This window comes from Temnothorax longispinosus, chromosome 4 (assembly GCF_030848805.1).
Source record: "Temnothorax longispinosus isolate EJ_2023e chromosome 4, Tlon_JGU_v1, whole genome shotgun sequence".
NCBI lineage: Eukaryota > Metazoa > Arthropoda > Insecta > Hymenoptera > Formicidae > Temnothorax > Temnothorax longispinosus.
In genome coordinates, this window is record NC_092361.1 from 15,449,600 (window position 1) to 15,467,452 (window position 17,853).

At 30.8% G+C, this 17,853-nt stretch overlaps 3 protein-coding genes across 4 annotated transcripts; all 3 read left to right on the forward strand.

Moving 5' to 3' along the window:
• Positions 1-427: 427 nt before the first annotated feature.
• Positions 428-5,403, forward strand: LOC139811767 (ester hydrolase C11orf54 homolog). Of its 2 annotated transcripts, XM_071776146.1 has the most exons (9): positions 428-603; positions 677-815; positions 1,424-1,578; positions 2,415-2,545; positions 2,924-3,022; positions 3,103-3,272; positions 3,482-3,764; positions 3,885-4,093; positions 4,371-5,403. In XM_071776146.1, the coding sequence occupies exons 4-9, from the start codon at positions 2,431-2,433 to the stop codon at positions 4,542-4,544; spliced, it is 1,050 nt and encodes a 349-aa protein (XP_071632247.1). In that variant the 5' UTR covers positions 428-603; positions 677-815; positions 1,424-1,578; positions 2,415-2,430; the 3' UTR covers positions 4,545-5,403. The 2 variants fall into 2 exon arrangements, with proteins under 2 accessions (XP_071632247.1, XP_071632248.1); XM_071776147.1 differs by having other exon boundaries at positions 428-815.
• A 1,824-nt stretch (positions 5,404-7,227) lies between these two features.
• Positions 7,228-10,679, forward strand: LOC139811783 (ester hydrolase C11orf54 homolog). Its single transcript, XM_071776167.1, has 7 exons — positions 7,228-7,374; positions 8,125-8,255; positions 8,647-8,745; positions 8,838-9,007; positions 9,221-9,506; positions 9,638-9,846; positions 10,125-10,679. The coding sequence occupies exons 2-7, from the start codon at positions 8,141-8,143 to the stop codon at positions 10,293-10,295; spliced, it is 1,050 nt and encodes a 349-aa protein (XP_071632268.1). The 5' UTR covers positions 7,228-7,374; positions 8,125-8,140; the 3' UTR covers positions 10,296-10,679.
• A 1,979-nt stretch (positions 10,680-12,658) lies between these two features.
• Positions 12,659-16,493, forward strand: LOC139811775 (ester hydrolase C11orf54 homolog). Its single transcript, XM_071776160.1, has 7 exons — positions 12,659-12,779; positions 13,633-13,763; positions 14,149-14,247; positions 14,338-14,507; positions 14,723-15,017; positions 15,143-15,351; positions 15,630-16,493. Exons 2-7 carry the CDS (start codon positions 13,649-13,651, stop codon positions 15,801-15,803), a joined length of 1,062 nt encoding a protein of 353 aa, XP_071632261.1. The 5' UTR covers positions 12,659-12,779; positions 13,633-13,648; the 3' UTR covers positions 15,804-16,493.
• Positions 16,494-17,853: the final 1,360 nt, after the last annotated feature.

The following is a 17,853-nucleotide window of genomic DNA, read 5'->3' on the forward strand; positions in this document are numbered from 1 at the left end:
TTCGATTTATTTCAATAAAATGTTGATATCTATATATATAAAACAAAGTCGGGTTAGTTACACCACTTATAACTCAAGAACGGCTGGGCCGAATTTTTACCACAAGTATATGAAATAGGGGTAGAATTTTCCGGAATAGCAGAATAACTAATAAAATATCGGAAAAATTCACGTAAAAAAAAAATTAATTTAGAAAGATATCCAAATACATAGAAAAAATACATAGAGGGAGGGAGAGAGGGAGGGGGAGAGAGAGAAAAAGAGGGGGAGAGAGAGAGAGGGAGAGAAAGAGAGAAAGAGAGGGGGAGAGAGAGAGAGGGGGGAAAGGGAGAGAGGGAGGAGGAGAGAGAGAGAAAGAGAGGGGGAGAGAGAGAGAGAGAGAGAGAGAGAGAGAGGGGGGAGAGGAGGAGAGGGGGAGAGAGGGAAGAGGGAGAGAGGGGGGAGAGAGAAAGAGAGAGAAAGAGAGGGGGAGAGAGAGGGACTATTTGCGTGTCTTATCACTACATTCATTACTGTTAGGCGGTACGAAGTTCGCCGGGGCAGCTAGTATTTTTAATAATAGTGATGGAATATCGTGCTCGGGTGTTATTATTTCAACAATAGGTATTAATATTAACTTGATAATCATAACATAGTACATTATTCTTTTACAATAAATATCTTTCGGCTTGCGTAGTGTTGATCCTATTGCATCGAAATGCAATTCGATCATTCACATCAATGACATCTAATTGCTCTTGTGAATACATGAATCTTTATCACATGCATCTTCTGTCCACTGCTGAAACAAATTAGATGAATCGTTTAAACTAATTGTAAGTATTCGATCATTTATGTAATTATGCTCTGATTTATCTTTCTAAAATGTTGAAAGCAATTTTAACTTTGCATGTGTTATCTTGAGCAAGTTCAGTCCGTTTTGCATTCTCGCGGTACGATTTATTGGAGAAACATACTGAAGCTGTTTTTTACAATTTTACGAGCATTTTTTCTAAAAAAAATAAAAAATAGACCTCTGTGTTAATCTGTTACAGAATCATTAAATTCATTATATAATACCCACGATAAGAAACAAATATTTGCAACGCTTAATCACTAGTGCATTTGTAATTATACATGTTAACAAATTATGGTGTATAAATAGATATGGTTAATAGATTAAAATTTAATAATAATTGTTATAATTCGACGACAAATTTCGAAATTATTTACGGAACTATTGGAGTCACGCGTAGTCCATCTATTCATCATCTTTACAATTTAAAGTTCAATCATGTTACATTCGTTAACTTAAGAATTCAAAGTTTATTTATAATTTGATACAATTTCGACACAGTTTAATTTGTTCCCATTAGTTTATGACCGTTAGGACTTTATATTTGTATATAAACCACTGCTACACACTTTCTTTTATGTTTGGAAGGAAAACACGCCCCTACCGAGCCAATGTTTCATTGCCGTTATCAATACTGTGCGTTCTGCGAAAAGAATAACATTCTTCTCTGACAATTTGGTGAAATTATTAGGATTTAAACAATCTCTCTGCAACTGCAATCATCTCTCACCGCGTATTTTGCAGTAAGTATAAATCACATTATATATGCACATAAGTACATGTACATATGGATCCGAATGCATGATGTTTAAACGTATAACTAATATTCCTTTCACTACATTAAATAATGTTGCCGAGGTACGTAAAATTTTATGTGAAACATCACGTCAAATCATCAGTATTGCTCTATCATTAAAATACATTTTATTTAATAGATTCCAAAACACATACTTTTACCAACACACAGATTTGAATTATGTTATGTAAGTTATATTTACTCCCCCCTCTCTCTCTCTCTCTCTCTCTCTCTCTCTCTCTCTCTGTCTTTCTTTCTTTCTCTCTTTCTCCCTCTGCGCGAATATAATTATGTCAACCGCTCATCTGCTAAAGCAATTAAAGAAAAGAAAAAAGAAAAAAGACTCGACACGTAAAGCACTGTTTTCTTTGCGAAATTTATATAAAATTTTATGCGATATAGTTTACAAAAATTAATGCGTCTGTTAGAAACTTAAATAAATTAAAATTCATTTAAAATCCAACTTCTGATGTAAATAATTTGTTCAATTTTATATTTCTATACTAAAAGGAGTTTCTTAAAATTTACAATGCCATTACAATTTATACAAAATCCATTTATTGCTTGGACAATTTTTAATATGATTCGTTAAAATAATTACATATATTTTCTACAACATTGTAATATCATTATTGTTTATATATTACGTTATTATTAATACCGTTTTATTATTTTAATCAGCGTTATCCTTACATTATAACTATTCTCTTATTAGTCCTTTAATTATTACGTTCGTTTTAATTAAATTTGCTTATTTAATAATCTCATATCAATTCTGATAAGCTGAGCACAATACAAGATGGCAATGCAGAATGACAATGTAAATAACAATATGCAAAACGATGATAATTTACCAGAAGTCATAGATATGACATGCAGCTTGCATCAACCTAGTCTCAAGGAACTTGCCTCTGGTACGTACATGATATATGTGTAATACTTTAACCATCGCCGAACGATGCCTGGATCTATTCGGATCTAGATGTAGAAAATTGGTCTGACCGTTCGGTACTTGACAATGTGTGTGTCATTTGTTTATGTTAGAGCTGTCTCTAAAAGATAACAAGGCGACCTGTCCCGAAAAGATGTAGTTTCTAACAGATCGGCTGATAGAAACTTATTTGAAATAAATGGAAGATCTTTGTTTGACAAGAGAAAAGAATGGATCCGAACTGCACCAGGCATCTTACTGCACGGTTGCCGAAACCGCCAATATTGTGCAAATTAACTAAAAGACACTACCAGTATTTTATACCTTATATATGTCATTGTATTATATTATGTCGTAATAGTTATGAACTTAAGTTTGGCTCATCACTTTAATCATGTCGCCGTCAATGTAGTTGAATGTCCTAATCTGTTGACTAGTCCGTATTTTCTTCCCGCACCGGGTAAGTAATCCAAATTCAAATTTAAATACATGTATTCGATTTTGCATGGCATTAAGAATACAATATTTTTGCATTTAAAGGAATATGTGGCGACGCGCAAGTAATAGAATTTGGTAATCACGAACATTTATATAACCCGTCAAAAAATAAGAGAGTATCATGGATTCTTCCACAATACATAAATCAATATACAAGCGGGACTTGCCACGTCATTGGAAACACTATGTCCCGCGGGATACCTAATAAAGATGTAGACACTATTTCATGCATATTAGGAATATACATATATTAATTCCTAGAGTATTTAAAGGATATATTATTATTATTGCTACAAAAGAGTGCCATACTCTAATTTTAATTACTGTATCTCATTATTGTTAATTCAATTTTAAATAGGCTTCTGTTTTATTATTCTATCTTTATTCTTTGTAAATATTATTGCTGTAATTTCTGCTACAGGTCGGTATGAACTTTGTGTATTCGTCGGAAAGAGCTTTCCATAAAAGAGAAAGCAATTACATTTTTCTAAACGAAGAAGGACAGGTCGAGACAAAATTTATATCTGATTCCTGTCCTGTTCTTTGCGATCTCTATGGTAGCGTTTACGTTTGCAATGGCAAGCGGGATAAGGTTCTTGAAGTGTACGTAAAAGAGGATCGCAAATATGGTCCTCATATGGAAATTTTGACCCAAATGTGGAACGCAATTAGCTATCGTTATAACATGGCAGCTACTTGTGTCGGTATGATACAACCTAATAAAATGTATTTAATTAGTAGAAAAAAAGTATCATCACAGTAATCAATAGTTAATTTCTAAACATCGTAACAGATAAACGAATTTTTTGTGTTTGGTCTTGCAGGCTTGAGCGGACTGCTTTTTATAAGCAGTGGAAAGTTACTAGCTTCCGTTATGCCACGAACCTTTCCGCAAACTCTGTTGCAAAATAAGGAAGAAATTAATAATTGGAACCGTAATTTTAAAATTTCCGCACCTATGGTAGTTCATAGCACAATGTTTAACTCGAAAAAATTAAATATTATATATAACAAACGGTTATATGACAAAAAGGTATTTAAGTCATTGTATTATATACTTTTTATGTTCAAATCGACCATCGTTCAAATCGACATTAAGTTATAAATTTTAATATCTCTACAATTATTTATTATTTTTATCAAATTGTGATTTTTTTACATACCGTCCAATTACATGTCACGTATCAACGCATCAATGTTATAAATTTTAAGCACTTGTTTTGCTGATTGTTTTGGCGAGAACGTTATACATATATTTACGTTTCAAAACTGATACATTGTGAAAAATTCATAAATTATATACTTTTTAGTTTTGTACGGTTAACTCGCTCAGTAACCATATATTACGGAACCCTAACGAACAACTCAAGGGTAGTAGATTGTTTAAAAATACTATTCCAGAGATAGAATGCAGAGGATATTTCAATGTAGTGTCTAAGCTCCATCGTGTTGGAGCTGAAGTGAAGGAGGAAATTGATTTTTAATTTCTATTTCTGTGTTTCAAGCAACGTGGCCGATAATATTATAAATAAAATCTCATACAAACTACTCTCAATCCTCTTAAAACAATAGAATTTTTAACATTTAACAAAGTCAATATCCTTTTCCAAGCATTTTCTAAATTTATAAAAGAGATCTACATTTAGTATTTTTTTAAATCCGAGATGGGAAACATTTAGATAAATTATGCAATAAAATAACACAAATATTTTCTTAACATACATATTTCAAATAAAAAAGCAATTAAATATTTTATATTTTAATTAATGTGCTGAGTAACAAGAAGTAACAAGAACTAATAAACTTAAAAAAAAAAAAAAAAAACACTGATTGGTTGGATTACTTTATTCTTTATGTTGCAACAGCGCCCGACAGCGACTTATATAACTACTTTTTATAATATTATAACGTTTTTATATAAAATTAAACTAAAACAAATTATAGTTTTAATTAAAAGTTTTGGGACATATCTGACTTATCGAATGCATTATATTGACATTTATATTCGCACGTGTTCCGATTTCGTGGCATACCATAAAACTTACTACTTATAAATAAGGGAAAACTAGAGGGGAAAATGTAGGAATGAGAGTAGAATCGACAGTTCTTCTTTTGAAATGGAAGCCACAATCACGTATATAATGTTATGGTTCTCACATGTTTATTGTCAAGAATGTCAAAGTACTAATAATTTATAATTAGAATAATAAACGTTTGATAATTTTCGTAAACTTCGTTTTTATTGAAAATCTAAACTTTCTTTTTTAAGCAATATCAAGTTATTTTTTTCTAAATTAAGGAATATATTTAAAAATTGTATAGAAAAATAACAGACTTTATAAGAGACTGATTTATAGTCTATATATCTATATTTATAATATAATAGCGTAACTATAATCGTTCGTGTTTCTTTCTGCAAAATGTGTGCGTTGTTGCATATTATGCCACAAATTTAAATATATTTATGTAGATATGTGCGTATAAATAAATTAAATTATATAAAATATATTTTTAAAATACATAAAAATATCAGTCTCTTTTTATATCTCACTGCTAAATTTTGTGAATTTATATAAAGAATAGAACATCGAGAAGTATATAAAGATTTAAAAAAATAATATTAAAGAAGTAATATTTGCAATTTTCTATCTCAAAGCAATTCTTTCTTTGTAAAATATTTTATTCATGTTTTTCTACTTCACGCTTATAAATCTTGTCAAATATAATAAAATCGACCTTCTATTTTTTAACCCTCCTATTCTAAAATCAATTTAATTGCTTCGATGAAACAAAGTGCCATAAGTATAACGACGTGTATAACATTTGAGAATAAAAGAAAGGAAAATTTGCTCATGGATAAGGGCAAGTTCGTCGTCAAGATCATCTTTTGATGGAAATCGCGATGGCTGATCACGGCAATGTTGGCTGGGCTCAAATAATGCAACGCAATCTCGATCTTCGTGAGACAACGGCATTCCTTATTATTACAAGTCTTTGCAATGAAGCTTACGTTAATCAAAAAGGCAAATAAAGTTCGCATCGATGAAGTTGCAATGTTGCTGTAAATATTCAATTATAATTTACACATATCCACAATAACATACGGATGTACACATATTCAGATAAAAATATATGTACTTTATTTCATTTTTAATTGATCAGTTGAATTACATTATGTACGAATATTAAATTAATCGGCGCTCAAAATTTGCTGATATTAAGTTGACTAATGTATTTTATAATTCTTAATTAATTAATAGTGCAAACAAACAAGTAATAAACATATCTTTCAGTTAAATATTTTATTATTTATTGGCGTTTACATACAATAAGCGAAATATGTACTTCTAAAAAATTGGATTTTATAAAAATAATATAATAAAAGATTTATCTTTTTTTTCTAGCATAAATATATAATTAAAACAAATGTCGCATAAGAACTTCAGACTATTCACCACAATGTACAAAAAGCAACTCTCAAAAATAATAAGGTCAATCAGTAACATGGATCGATTATATATACGCTGTATGACATAATTTTGTATGACATAATTGAAAAAGATCGGTAACCATGCATAACATAAAAACCGGAAAACATTCAGTTTCAAATGGTTTATGCAATTTTTCAAAAAGACAATCAACTTAAAAAATTGTTAAGCCATAATGCTTCCATTAAACTTACTCTTGTTGGACGATGTCAGCGTCAGCATCGTCGCATTTCAAACTCGGCAAAGAGGAAAAAAAAAGAGGACAAGGAAAATTGATTCGAGAAAGTCGGGTTCTTGTGATTACTGCTTTTCAATATCCATCAGCGTTTTATCGATACTAGCACTAATTTCAGCAATAAAAAGTGTACCTGCAAATTTTGTTCGCACAAAGTAACATCTGCAGGGACAAAAGAAGAAAGGTACGAAAGTTTATTTTTCGACAAGTAACTACAGAAGCAAATGGAGACAGTTATGTATCTGATGAAATAATAAGGGTCCATTTTTCCTGAAACAAATATAATATCGACGAATACGTTGACTGTGCGAAACGAAGCTCGATCGACATCTGCCGCTGGCGGCGCTCACTTGACCTGTTCCTCATTAGTTTATGACCGTTAGGACATTATATTTGTATATAAACCACTACCACATACCTTCTGTTATGTTTGGAAAGAAAACACATTCTTACCAAGCCAATGCTTCATTTCAGTTACCAATCTTGTGCGTTCTGCGAAAGGAATAACATCACTCTCTAACGATTTGGTAGAATAATTCAGATTTAAACATCTCTCTGCAACTGCAATCATCTCTCACGGCGTATTTTGCAGTAAGTATAAATCACATTATATATGCACATAAGTTCATGTACATATGGATCCGAATGTATGATGGTCAAATCATCAGTATTGCTCATTAAAATACGTTTTATTTAATGTATTCCACAACACGTATATTTTCCAACACACAAATTTGAGTTATGTTATGGAAGTTATATCTACTCCCCAACCCCTTCCTCTCACTCTCTCTCTCTCTCTCTCTTTCTCTTTCTCTCTTTCTCCTTCTGCTTGAATATAATTATGTCAACCGCTCATCTGTTAAAGCGGTTAAAGGAAAGAAAGAACAGAGAAAAAAGACTCGACACGTAAAGCACTGTTTCCTTTGCGAAACTTATATAAAATTTCATTTTTACAATATAGTTTACAAAAATGAATGCGTTAGTTAAAAACATGAATAAATCAAATTTTATTTAACCTCAAACTTCTGATAAAAATAATTTGTTTAATTTTATATTTCTATTCCAAAAGGAATTTGTTAAAATTTACAATGCCATTACAATTTATACAGAATCCATTTATTGCTTGGATGATTTTTAATATAACTCGTTAAAATAATTACATTTTTCTACAACATTGTAACATAATTATGGTTTATATATTACGTTATTATTAATACTTTTTTATTATTCTAATCAGCGTTATCCTTACATTATAACTATTCTCTCTATTAATTCTTTAATTATTACGTTACGTTTTAATTAAATTTGTTTATTTAATAATTTTACATCAATTCTGATAAGCTGAGCACAATACAAGATGGCAATGCAGAATGACAATGTAAATAACAATATGCAAAACGATGATAATTTACCAGAAGTCATAGATATGACATGCAACTTGCATCAACCTAGTCTCGAGGAACTTGCCTCTGGTACGTACATGATATATGTGTAATACTTTAACCATCGCCGAACGATGCCTGGATCTATTCGGATCCAGATGTAGAAAATTGGTCTGACCGTTCGGTACTTGACAATGTGTGTGTCATTTGTTTATGTTAGAGCTGTCTCTAAATGATAACTTCTTCTAAAAGATAACAAGACGATCTGTCCCGAAAAGATGTATTTTCTAACAGATCGGCTGATAGAAACTTATTTGAAATAAATCAAGATCCTTGTTTAACAAGAGGAAAGAATGGATCCGAACTGCACCAGGCATTTTACTGCACGGTTGCCGAAACCGCCAGTATTGTGCAAATTAACTAGAAGACACCAGTATTTTATACTTTATATATATCATTGTATTATATTATGTCATAATAGTTATGAACGTACATTTGGCTCCTTACTTTCGTCGTGTCGACGCCCGTGTAGTTGAATGCCCTAATTTGTTGGCTCTTCCGTATTATCTTCGAGCACCAGGTAAGAAATCAAAATTCATTTTTTAAATTTATTTAAATACATGTATTCTCGATTTTGCATGCATTAAAAATACAATATCTTTGCATTTAAAGGAATATGTGGCGATGCGCAAGTAATAGAATTTGGTAATGAAGAACATTTATATAACCCGTCAAAAAATAAGGAAGTATCATGGCTTCTTCCACAATACATAAATCGATATACAAGAGAGTCTTGCCTCGTCATCGGAAACACTATGTCACGCGAGATACCTAATAAAAATGTAAGTACACACTATTTCATGCAAATTAGGAATATACATATATTAATTCCTTGAGTATTTAAAGAATATATTATCTTATTGTTGCTATAAAAGTGCATTACTTTAATTTTAATTATTGTATCACAATATTGGTAATTCAATTTTAAATAGGCTTCTATTTTATTGTTCTATTTTTATTCTTTGTAAATATTATTGCTGTAATTTCTGCTACAGGTCGTTATGAACTTTATGCATGCGTCGGAAAGGCGATTAATTGCTCTCAATGATCAGGAAAGCAATTATATTTTTCTAAACGATGAAGGGCAGGTCAGAACGGAATTATACCCCTGGGGTCCTGAATATTGCGATCTCTATGGTAGCGTTTACGTTTGCAATGGCAACCAGGATAAGGTCCTTGAAGTGTATGTAAAAGGGGGTCCCCCTAATGCGGAAATTTTGACCGTAATGCGGAACGTACTTCGCCTTCATTATCACTTGAGGGTTGATCCAGTTTGTGTCGGTATGATACAAATTAATCAAATGTATTTAGTTAGTATTAAGTTAGTAGAAAAAAAGTATCATCACAGAAATCAATAGTTAATTTCTAAACATCGTAACAGATAAACGAATTTTCTGTGTTCGGTCTTGCAGGCTTGAGCGGAGTGCTTTTTATAACCAGTGGAAAGGTACTAGCTTCCGTTATGCCACGAACCTTTTCGCAAACTCTGTTGCAAAATAAGGAAGAAATTAATCGATGGAACCGTAATTTTGCACTTTCCGCACCTGTGATAGTTCATAGCACAATGTTCAACTTTGACGAATTAAATATTATACATAACGAACGGTTATATCGCAAAAAGGTATTTAAGTCATTGTATTATATACTTTTTATGTTCAAATCGACCATCGTTCAAATCGACATTAAGTTATAAATTTTAATATCTCTACAATTATTTATTATTCTTATCAAATTGTAATTCTTTTACACACCAATTACACATTACGATCAACGTATCAGTGTTATACATACAAATTTTATGCGCTTGTCTTGCTGATTGTTTCGGCGTTAACGTTATACACATATTTTAATTTCAAAACTGATACATTGTGAAAAATTCATAAATTATATACTTTTTAGTTTTGTACGGTTAACTCGCTCAGTAGCCATATATTACGGAACCCTAAAGAAAAACTCATAGCTAGTAAATTGTTTAAAAATATCACTGCACGGATGGAATGCAGAGGATATTTCAATGTAGTGTCTAAGATCCATCGCGTTGGAGCTGAAGTGAAGGACTCCCCAAATTGATTTTTAATTTCCATTTCTGTGTTCCAAGCAACGTGGCCGATAATATTATAAATAAAATCTTATACAAACTACTCTCATTCCTCTTAAAACATTAAAATCCTTTAACATTTAATAAAGTCAATTTCCTTTTCCAAGCATTTTTTAAATTTATAAAAGAGACCTACATTTAGTATCTTTTTAAATCCGAGATGAAAAACATTTAAATAAATTATGCAATGAAATAACACAAATATTTTCTTACATACACATATTTCAAATAAAAAAAACAATTAAATATTTTATATTTTAATTAATGTGCTGAGTAACAAGAAAAAACAAGAACTAATAAACTTAAAAGAAAAAAACAAAGATTGATTGGATTACTTTATTCTTTATGTTGCAACAGCGCCCGACAGCGACTTATATAACTACTTTTTATAATATTATAACGTTTTTATATAAAATTAAACTAAAACAAATTATAGTTTCAATTAAAAGTTAAAGAGTTGGGACATATCCGATTTATCGAATGCATTATATTGACATCTATATTCGTACGTGTTCCGATTTCGTGGCATACCATAAAACTTGCTACTTATAAATAAGGGAAAACTAGAGAGGAAAATGTAGGAATGAGAGAAGAATCGACAGTTCTTCTTTTGAAATGGAAGCCGCAATTACGTATATAATGTTATGATTCTCACATGTTTATTGTCAAGAATGTCAAAGTACTAATAAATTATAACTAGAATAATAAACGTTTGATAATTTTCGTAAATTTCGTTTTTATTGAGAATCTAAACTTCCTTTTTTAAGCAATATCAAATTATTTTTATTTTAAGTTAGGAAATATATTTAAAAATTGTATAGAAAATTAATAGACTTTATGAGAGACTGATTTATAGTCTATCTAGATTATATCTAGATTTATAATCTAATAGCGTAACTATAATCGTTCGTGTTTCTTTCTGTAAAGTGAGTGCGTTGTTACATATTATTCCACTCCTTGAGAATAAAAGAAAGGAAAATTTGCTCAAGGATAAAGGCAAGTTCGTCGTCAAGATCATCTCTTGATGGAAATTGTGGCTGATCACGGCAATGTCAGCTGGGCTCGAGTACAACGCGATCTCGATCTTCGTGAGACAACGGCATTTCTTATTATTACAAGTCCTTGCAATGAAGCTTACTTTAATCAAAAAGGCAAATAAAGTTCGCATCGATAAAGTTTCAATGTTGCTGTAAATATTTAATTATAATTTATACATATCCACAATAACATGCGGATGTACATATTCAGATAGAAATATACTTTATTTCATTTTTAATTGATCAGTTGAATTACATTATGTACGAATATTGAATTAATCGGCGCTCATAATTTGCTGATATTAAGTTGACTAATGTATTTTATAATTCTTAATTAATTAATAGTGCAAACAAACAAGTAATAAACATATCTTTCAGTTAAATATCTGATTATTTATTGGCGTTTACATACGATAGGAGAAATATGTATTTTTAAAAAATTGGATATTATCAAGATATTATAATAAAAGTTTTTATCTTTTTTCTAGCATAAATATATAATTAAAACAAATGTCGCATAACAACTTAAGACTATTCATCACAATGTACAAAAAGCAACTCTCAAAAATAATTAGATTAATCAGTAACATGGATCGATTAGTTCTTATGACATAATTTTGTATGACTTAATTGAAAAAGATCGGTAACCATGCATAACATAAAAACCGGAAGACATTCAATTTTAAATGGTTTATGCAATTGTTCAAGAAGACAATCAACTTAAAAAATTGTTAAGCCATAATGCTTCCATTGAATAACTTACTCTTGTTGGACGATGTCAGCGTCAGCATCGTCGCATTTCACTCGGTAAAAAGGAAAAAAAAGAGAAGACAAAGAAAATTGATTCAAGAAAGTCGGGTTCTTGCGCTTAGTGCTTTTCAATATCCGTCAGCGTTTTATCGGTAATAGCAGTAATTTCGGCAATAAAAGTTTTGCAAGTTTTGTTTGCACGAAGCAACAGGGACAAAGGAAAAAAGGTACAAAAGTTTATTTTTCGACGAGTAACTACAGAGGCAAGTAGAGACAGTTATGTATCTGATGAAATAATAAGGGTCCATTTCTCATGAAACAAATATAATATCGACGAGTACGTTGACTGTGCGAAACAAAGCTCGATCGACATCAGCCGCCGGCGGCGCGGCGCTCACCATGAATTTAAAAAAATTTCGACAAAACTCGACGTGTTCCACATTAGTTTATGACCGTTAGGACATTATATTTCTATATAAGCCACTACCACATACCTTCTGTTATGTTTGAAAGGAAAACACATTCTTACCAAGCCAATGTTTCATTTCAGTTACCAATCTTGTGTGTTCTGCGAAAGGAATAACATCACTCTCTAACGATTTGATAGAATAATTCAGATTTAAACATCTCTCTGCAATTGCAATTATTTCTCTCACGACGTATTTTGCAGTAAGTATAAACCCCATTATAAATCCTCATATATTTAGGTACATCCATACATGCTGTTCAAATGTATAACTAATATTCCTTTCACTACATTAAATCATGTTACCGAGGTACGTAAAATGTTATGAGAAGTAAACGTCATGTCAAGTTGTCTGTTTTGCCCTATCATTAAAATACGGTTTATTTAATGTATTCCACAACACGTACATTTTCTAACACACAAATTTGAATTATGTTATGGAAGTTATATCTACTCCCCAACCCTCCCCCTCTCTCTCTCTCTCTCTCTCTCTTTTCTCTCTTTCTCCTTCTGCTTGAATATAATTATGTCAACTGCTCATCTGTTAAAGCGGTTAAAGGACAGAAAGAACAGAGAAAAAGACTCGACACGTAAAGCACTGTTTCCTTTGCGAAACTTATATAAAATTTCATTTTTACAATATAGTTTACAAAAATTAATGCGTTAGTTAAAAACATGAATAAATCAAATTTTTTTTAAGCTCAAACTTCTGGTAAAAATAATTTGTTCAATTTTATATTTCTATTCCAAAAGGAGTTTGTTAAAATTTACAATGCCATTACAATTTATACAAAATCCATTTATTGCTTGGATGATTTTTAATATGACTCGTTAAAATAATTACATTTTTCTACAACATTGTAACATAATTATGGTTTATATATTACGTTATTATTAATACTTTTTTATTATTCTAATCAGCGTTATCCTTACATTATAACTATTCTCTTAATAGTTCTTTAATTATTAATCTCTCAAATTTATTAATTCTTCAATTATTACGTTATGTTTTAATTAAATTTGCTTATTTAATAATTTTATATCAATTCTGATAAGCTGAGCACAATACAAGATGGCAATGCAGAATGACAACGTAAATAACAATATGCAAAACGATGATAATATCCCAGAAGTCATAGATATGACATGCAGCTTGCATCAACCTGATCTCGAGGAACTTGCCTCTCGTACGTACATGATATATGTGTAATACTTTAACCATCGCCGAACGATGTCTGGATCTATTCGGATCCAGATGTAAAAAATTGGTCTGACTGTTTGGTACATCGGTACTTGACAATGTGTGTGTCATTTGTTTATGTTAGAGCTGTCTCTAAAAAATAACGAAACGACCTGTCCCGAAAAGATGTATCTTCTAACAGATCGGCTAATAGAAACTTATTTGAAATAAATCAAGATCCATGTTTGACAAGAGGAAAGAATAGATCCGAACTGCACCAGGCATTTTACTGCACGGTTGCTGAAACCGCCAGTATTGTGCAAATTATCTAAAAGACATTACCAGTATTTTATACCTTATATATGTCTTTGTATTATATTATGTCATAACAGTTATGAACGTACATTTGGCTCCTTACTTTAATCACGTCGCCGCCAATGTAATTGAATGTCCTGATCTGTTGGCCCCTCCGTATTTTCTTCGCGCACCAGGTAAGAAATCGAAATTCATTTTTCAAATTTATTTAAATACATGTATTCGATTTTGCATGCATTAAAAATACAATATCTTTGCATTTAAAGGAATATGTGGCGATGCGCAAGTAATAGAATTTGGTAATGAAGAACATTTATATAACACGTCAAAAAATAAGGAAGTATCATGGTTTCTTCCACAATACATAAATCGATATACAAGAGGGTCTTGTCTCGTCATCGGAAACACTATGTCACGCGAGATACCTAATAAAAATGTAAGTACACAATATTTCATGCATATTAGAAATATACATATATATTAATTCCTAGAGTATTTGAAGAATACATTATCTTATTGTTGCTATAAAAATGCATTACTTTAATTTTAATTAATGTATCACAATATTGGTAATTCAATTTTAAATAGGCTTCTATTTTATTGTTCTATTTTTATTCTTTGTAAACATTATTGCTGTAATTTCTGCTACAGGTCGGTATGAACTTTATGCATTCGTCGGAATCGGAAGAGCAATTAATTGCTCTCAATGAGCAGGAAAGCAATTATATTTTTCTAAACGAAGAAGGGCAGGTCGAAACGCAATGTCATCCCTGGGGTCCTGTATATTGCGATCTCTATGGTAGCGTTTACGTTTGCAATGGCAAGCAGGATAAAGTCCTTGAAGTGTACGTAAAAGGAGGTCGCGACCCTAATGTGGAAATCTTAAACTTAATGCGGAGCGCACTTCGCTTTCGTTATCACTTCCTAGCTGATTCGGCTCGTGTCGGTATGATACAACCTAATCAAATGTATTTAGTTAGTAGAAAAAAAGTATCATCGCAGTAATCAATAGTTAATTTCTAAACAGATAATCGTAACAGATAAACGAATTTTCTGTGTTTGGTCTTGCAGGCTTGAGCGGACTGCTTTTTATAACCAGTGGAAAGGTACTAGCTTCCGTTATGCCACGAACCTTTTCGCAAACTCTGTTGCAAAATGAGGAAGAAATTAATGGATGGAACCGTAATTTTAAACTTTCCGCACCTGTGATAGTTCATAGCACAATGTTCAACTTTAACGAATTAAATATTATACATAACAAACGGTTATACCGCGAAAAGGTATTTAAGTCATTGTATTATATACTTTTTATGTTCAAATCGACCATCGTTCAAATCGACATTAAGTTATAAATTTTAATATCTCTACAATTATTTATTATTCTTATCAAATTGTAATTCTTTTACACACCAATTACACATCACTATCAACGTATCAGTGTCATACATACAAATTTTATGCGCTTGTCTTGCTGATTGTTTCGGCATTAACGTTATACACATATTTAAGTCTCAAAACTGATACATTGTGAAAAATTCATAAATTATATACTTTTTAGTTTTGTACGGTTAACGCGCTCAGTAGCCATATATTACGGAACCCTAACGAACAACTCAAGGGTAGTAGATTGTTTACAAGTACCAGTGCACATGAGATGGAATGCAGAGGATATTTCAATGTAGTGTCTAAGCTCCATCGCGTTGGAGCTGAAGTGCTGGACTCCCCAGATTGATTTTTAATTTCTATTTCTGTGTTCCAAGCAACGTGGCCGATAATATTATAAATGAAATCTCATACAAACTACTCTCATTCCTCTTAAAACATTAGAATTTTTAACACTTAACAAAGTCAAATTCCTTTTTTAGGCATTTTTTAAATTTATAAAAGAGATCTACATTTAGTACCTTTTTAAATCCGAGATAAGAAACATTTAGATAAATTATGCAATGAAATAACACAAATATTTTCTTAACATACACATATTTCAAATAAAAGAGAAATTAAATATTTTATATTTTAATTAATGTGCTGAGTAACAAGAAGACACTAACAAACTTAAAAAAAAAGAAAGATTGGTGGGATTATTTTATTCCTTATGTTGCAACAGCATCTGACAGCGACTTATATAACTGCATTTTATAATATTATAACTTTTTTATAAAACTAAAACAAATTATAGTTTCGACTAAGAGTTAAAAAGTCGCGACATATCCGATATATCGAATGCATTGTATTGACATTTATATTCGCACGTGTTTCCGATTTCGTGGCATGTCATACAACTTGCTAAGTATACTTATGGAATTAGGGAAAACTAGAAAGGAAAATAAAGAAATAAGAGTAAAATCGACAATTCTTCTTTTGAAATGAAAGCCAATTGTGTATATAATGTTATGGTTCTCACATGTTTATTGTCAAGAATGTCAAAGTACTAATAATTTATAATTAGAATAATAAACTTTTGATAATTTTCGTAAATTTCGTTTTTATTGAGATACTCAACTTCCTTTTTTAAGCAATATCAAGTTATTTTTATTTTAAATTAAGAAATATATTTGAAAATTGTATAGAAAATTAATAGACTTTATAAGAGACTGATTTATAGTCTATATATCTAGATTTATATAATCTAATAATGTAACTAATCGTTCGTGTTTCTTTCTGTAAAATGTGTGCGTTGTGGCATATTATGCTACAAATTTAAATATAATTATGTAGATATGCTTATAGATAAATTAAATTATTAAAATATACTCTTTGAGAATAAAAGAAAGGAAAATTTGCTCAAGGATAGAGGGCAAGTTCATCGTCAAGATCATCTCTTGATGGAAATCGTGGCTGATCACGGCAATGTCGGCTGGGCTCGAATACAACGCGATCTCGATCTTCGTGAGACAACGGCATTCTTTATTATTACAAGTCCTTGCAATGAAGCTTACGTTAATCAAAAAGGCAAATAAAGTTCGCATCGATGAAGTTGCAATGTTGCTGTAAATATTCAATTATAATTTATACATATCCACAATAACATGCGGATGTACATATTCAGATAAAAATATATGTACTTTATTTCATTTTTAATTGATCAGTTGAATTACATTATGTACAAATATTGAATTAATCGGCGCTCAAAATTTGCTGATATTAAGTTGACTAATGTATTTTATAATTCTTAATTAATTAATAGTGCAAACAAACAAGTAATAAACATATCTTTCAGTTAAATATTTGATTATTTATTGGCGTTTACATACGATAGGAGAAATATGTATTTCTAAAAAATTGGATATTATCAAGATATTATAATAAAAGTTTTTATCTTTTTTCTGGCATAAATATATAATTAAAACAAATGTTGCATAACAACTTGAGACTATTCATCACAATGTACAAAAAGCAACTCTCAAAAATAATTGGATTAATCAGTAACATGGATCGATTAGCTCTTATGACGTAATTTTGTATGACTTAATTGAAAAAGATCGGTAACCATGCATAACATAAAAACCGGAAGACATTTAATTTCAAATGGTTTATGCAATTGTTCAAGAAGACAATCAACTTAAGGGGGCATATACACCTAGGAGCGGAAAAAAAAGGTCATTTTGGGGATTTTTTTTAGAGGAATTGTTTGAATTTTAGAGTCGGATTTTTCTTCTAGTAAAAAGTACGTACTTTCAAGAGTATGTTTGAATTTTTTTATTAAAAAATTTTCAGAATTATAAAAGTTGTGACATCTTTTTCGGAGCGTCGCCAAAAAATTACCGCAAATGGTACCCATT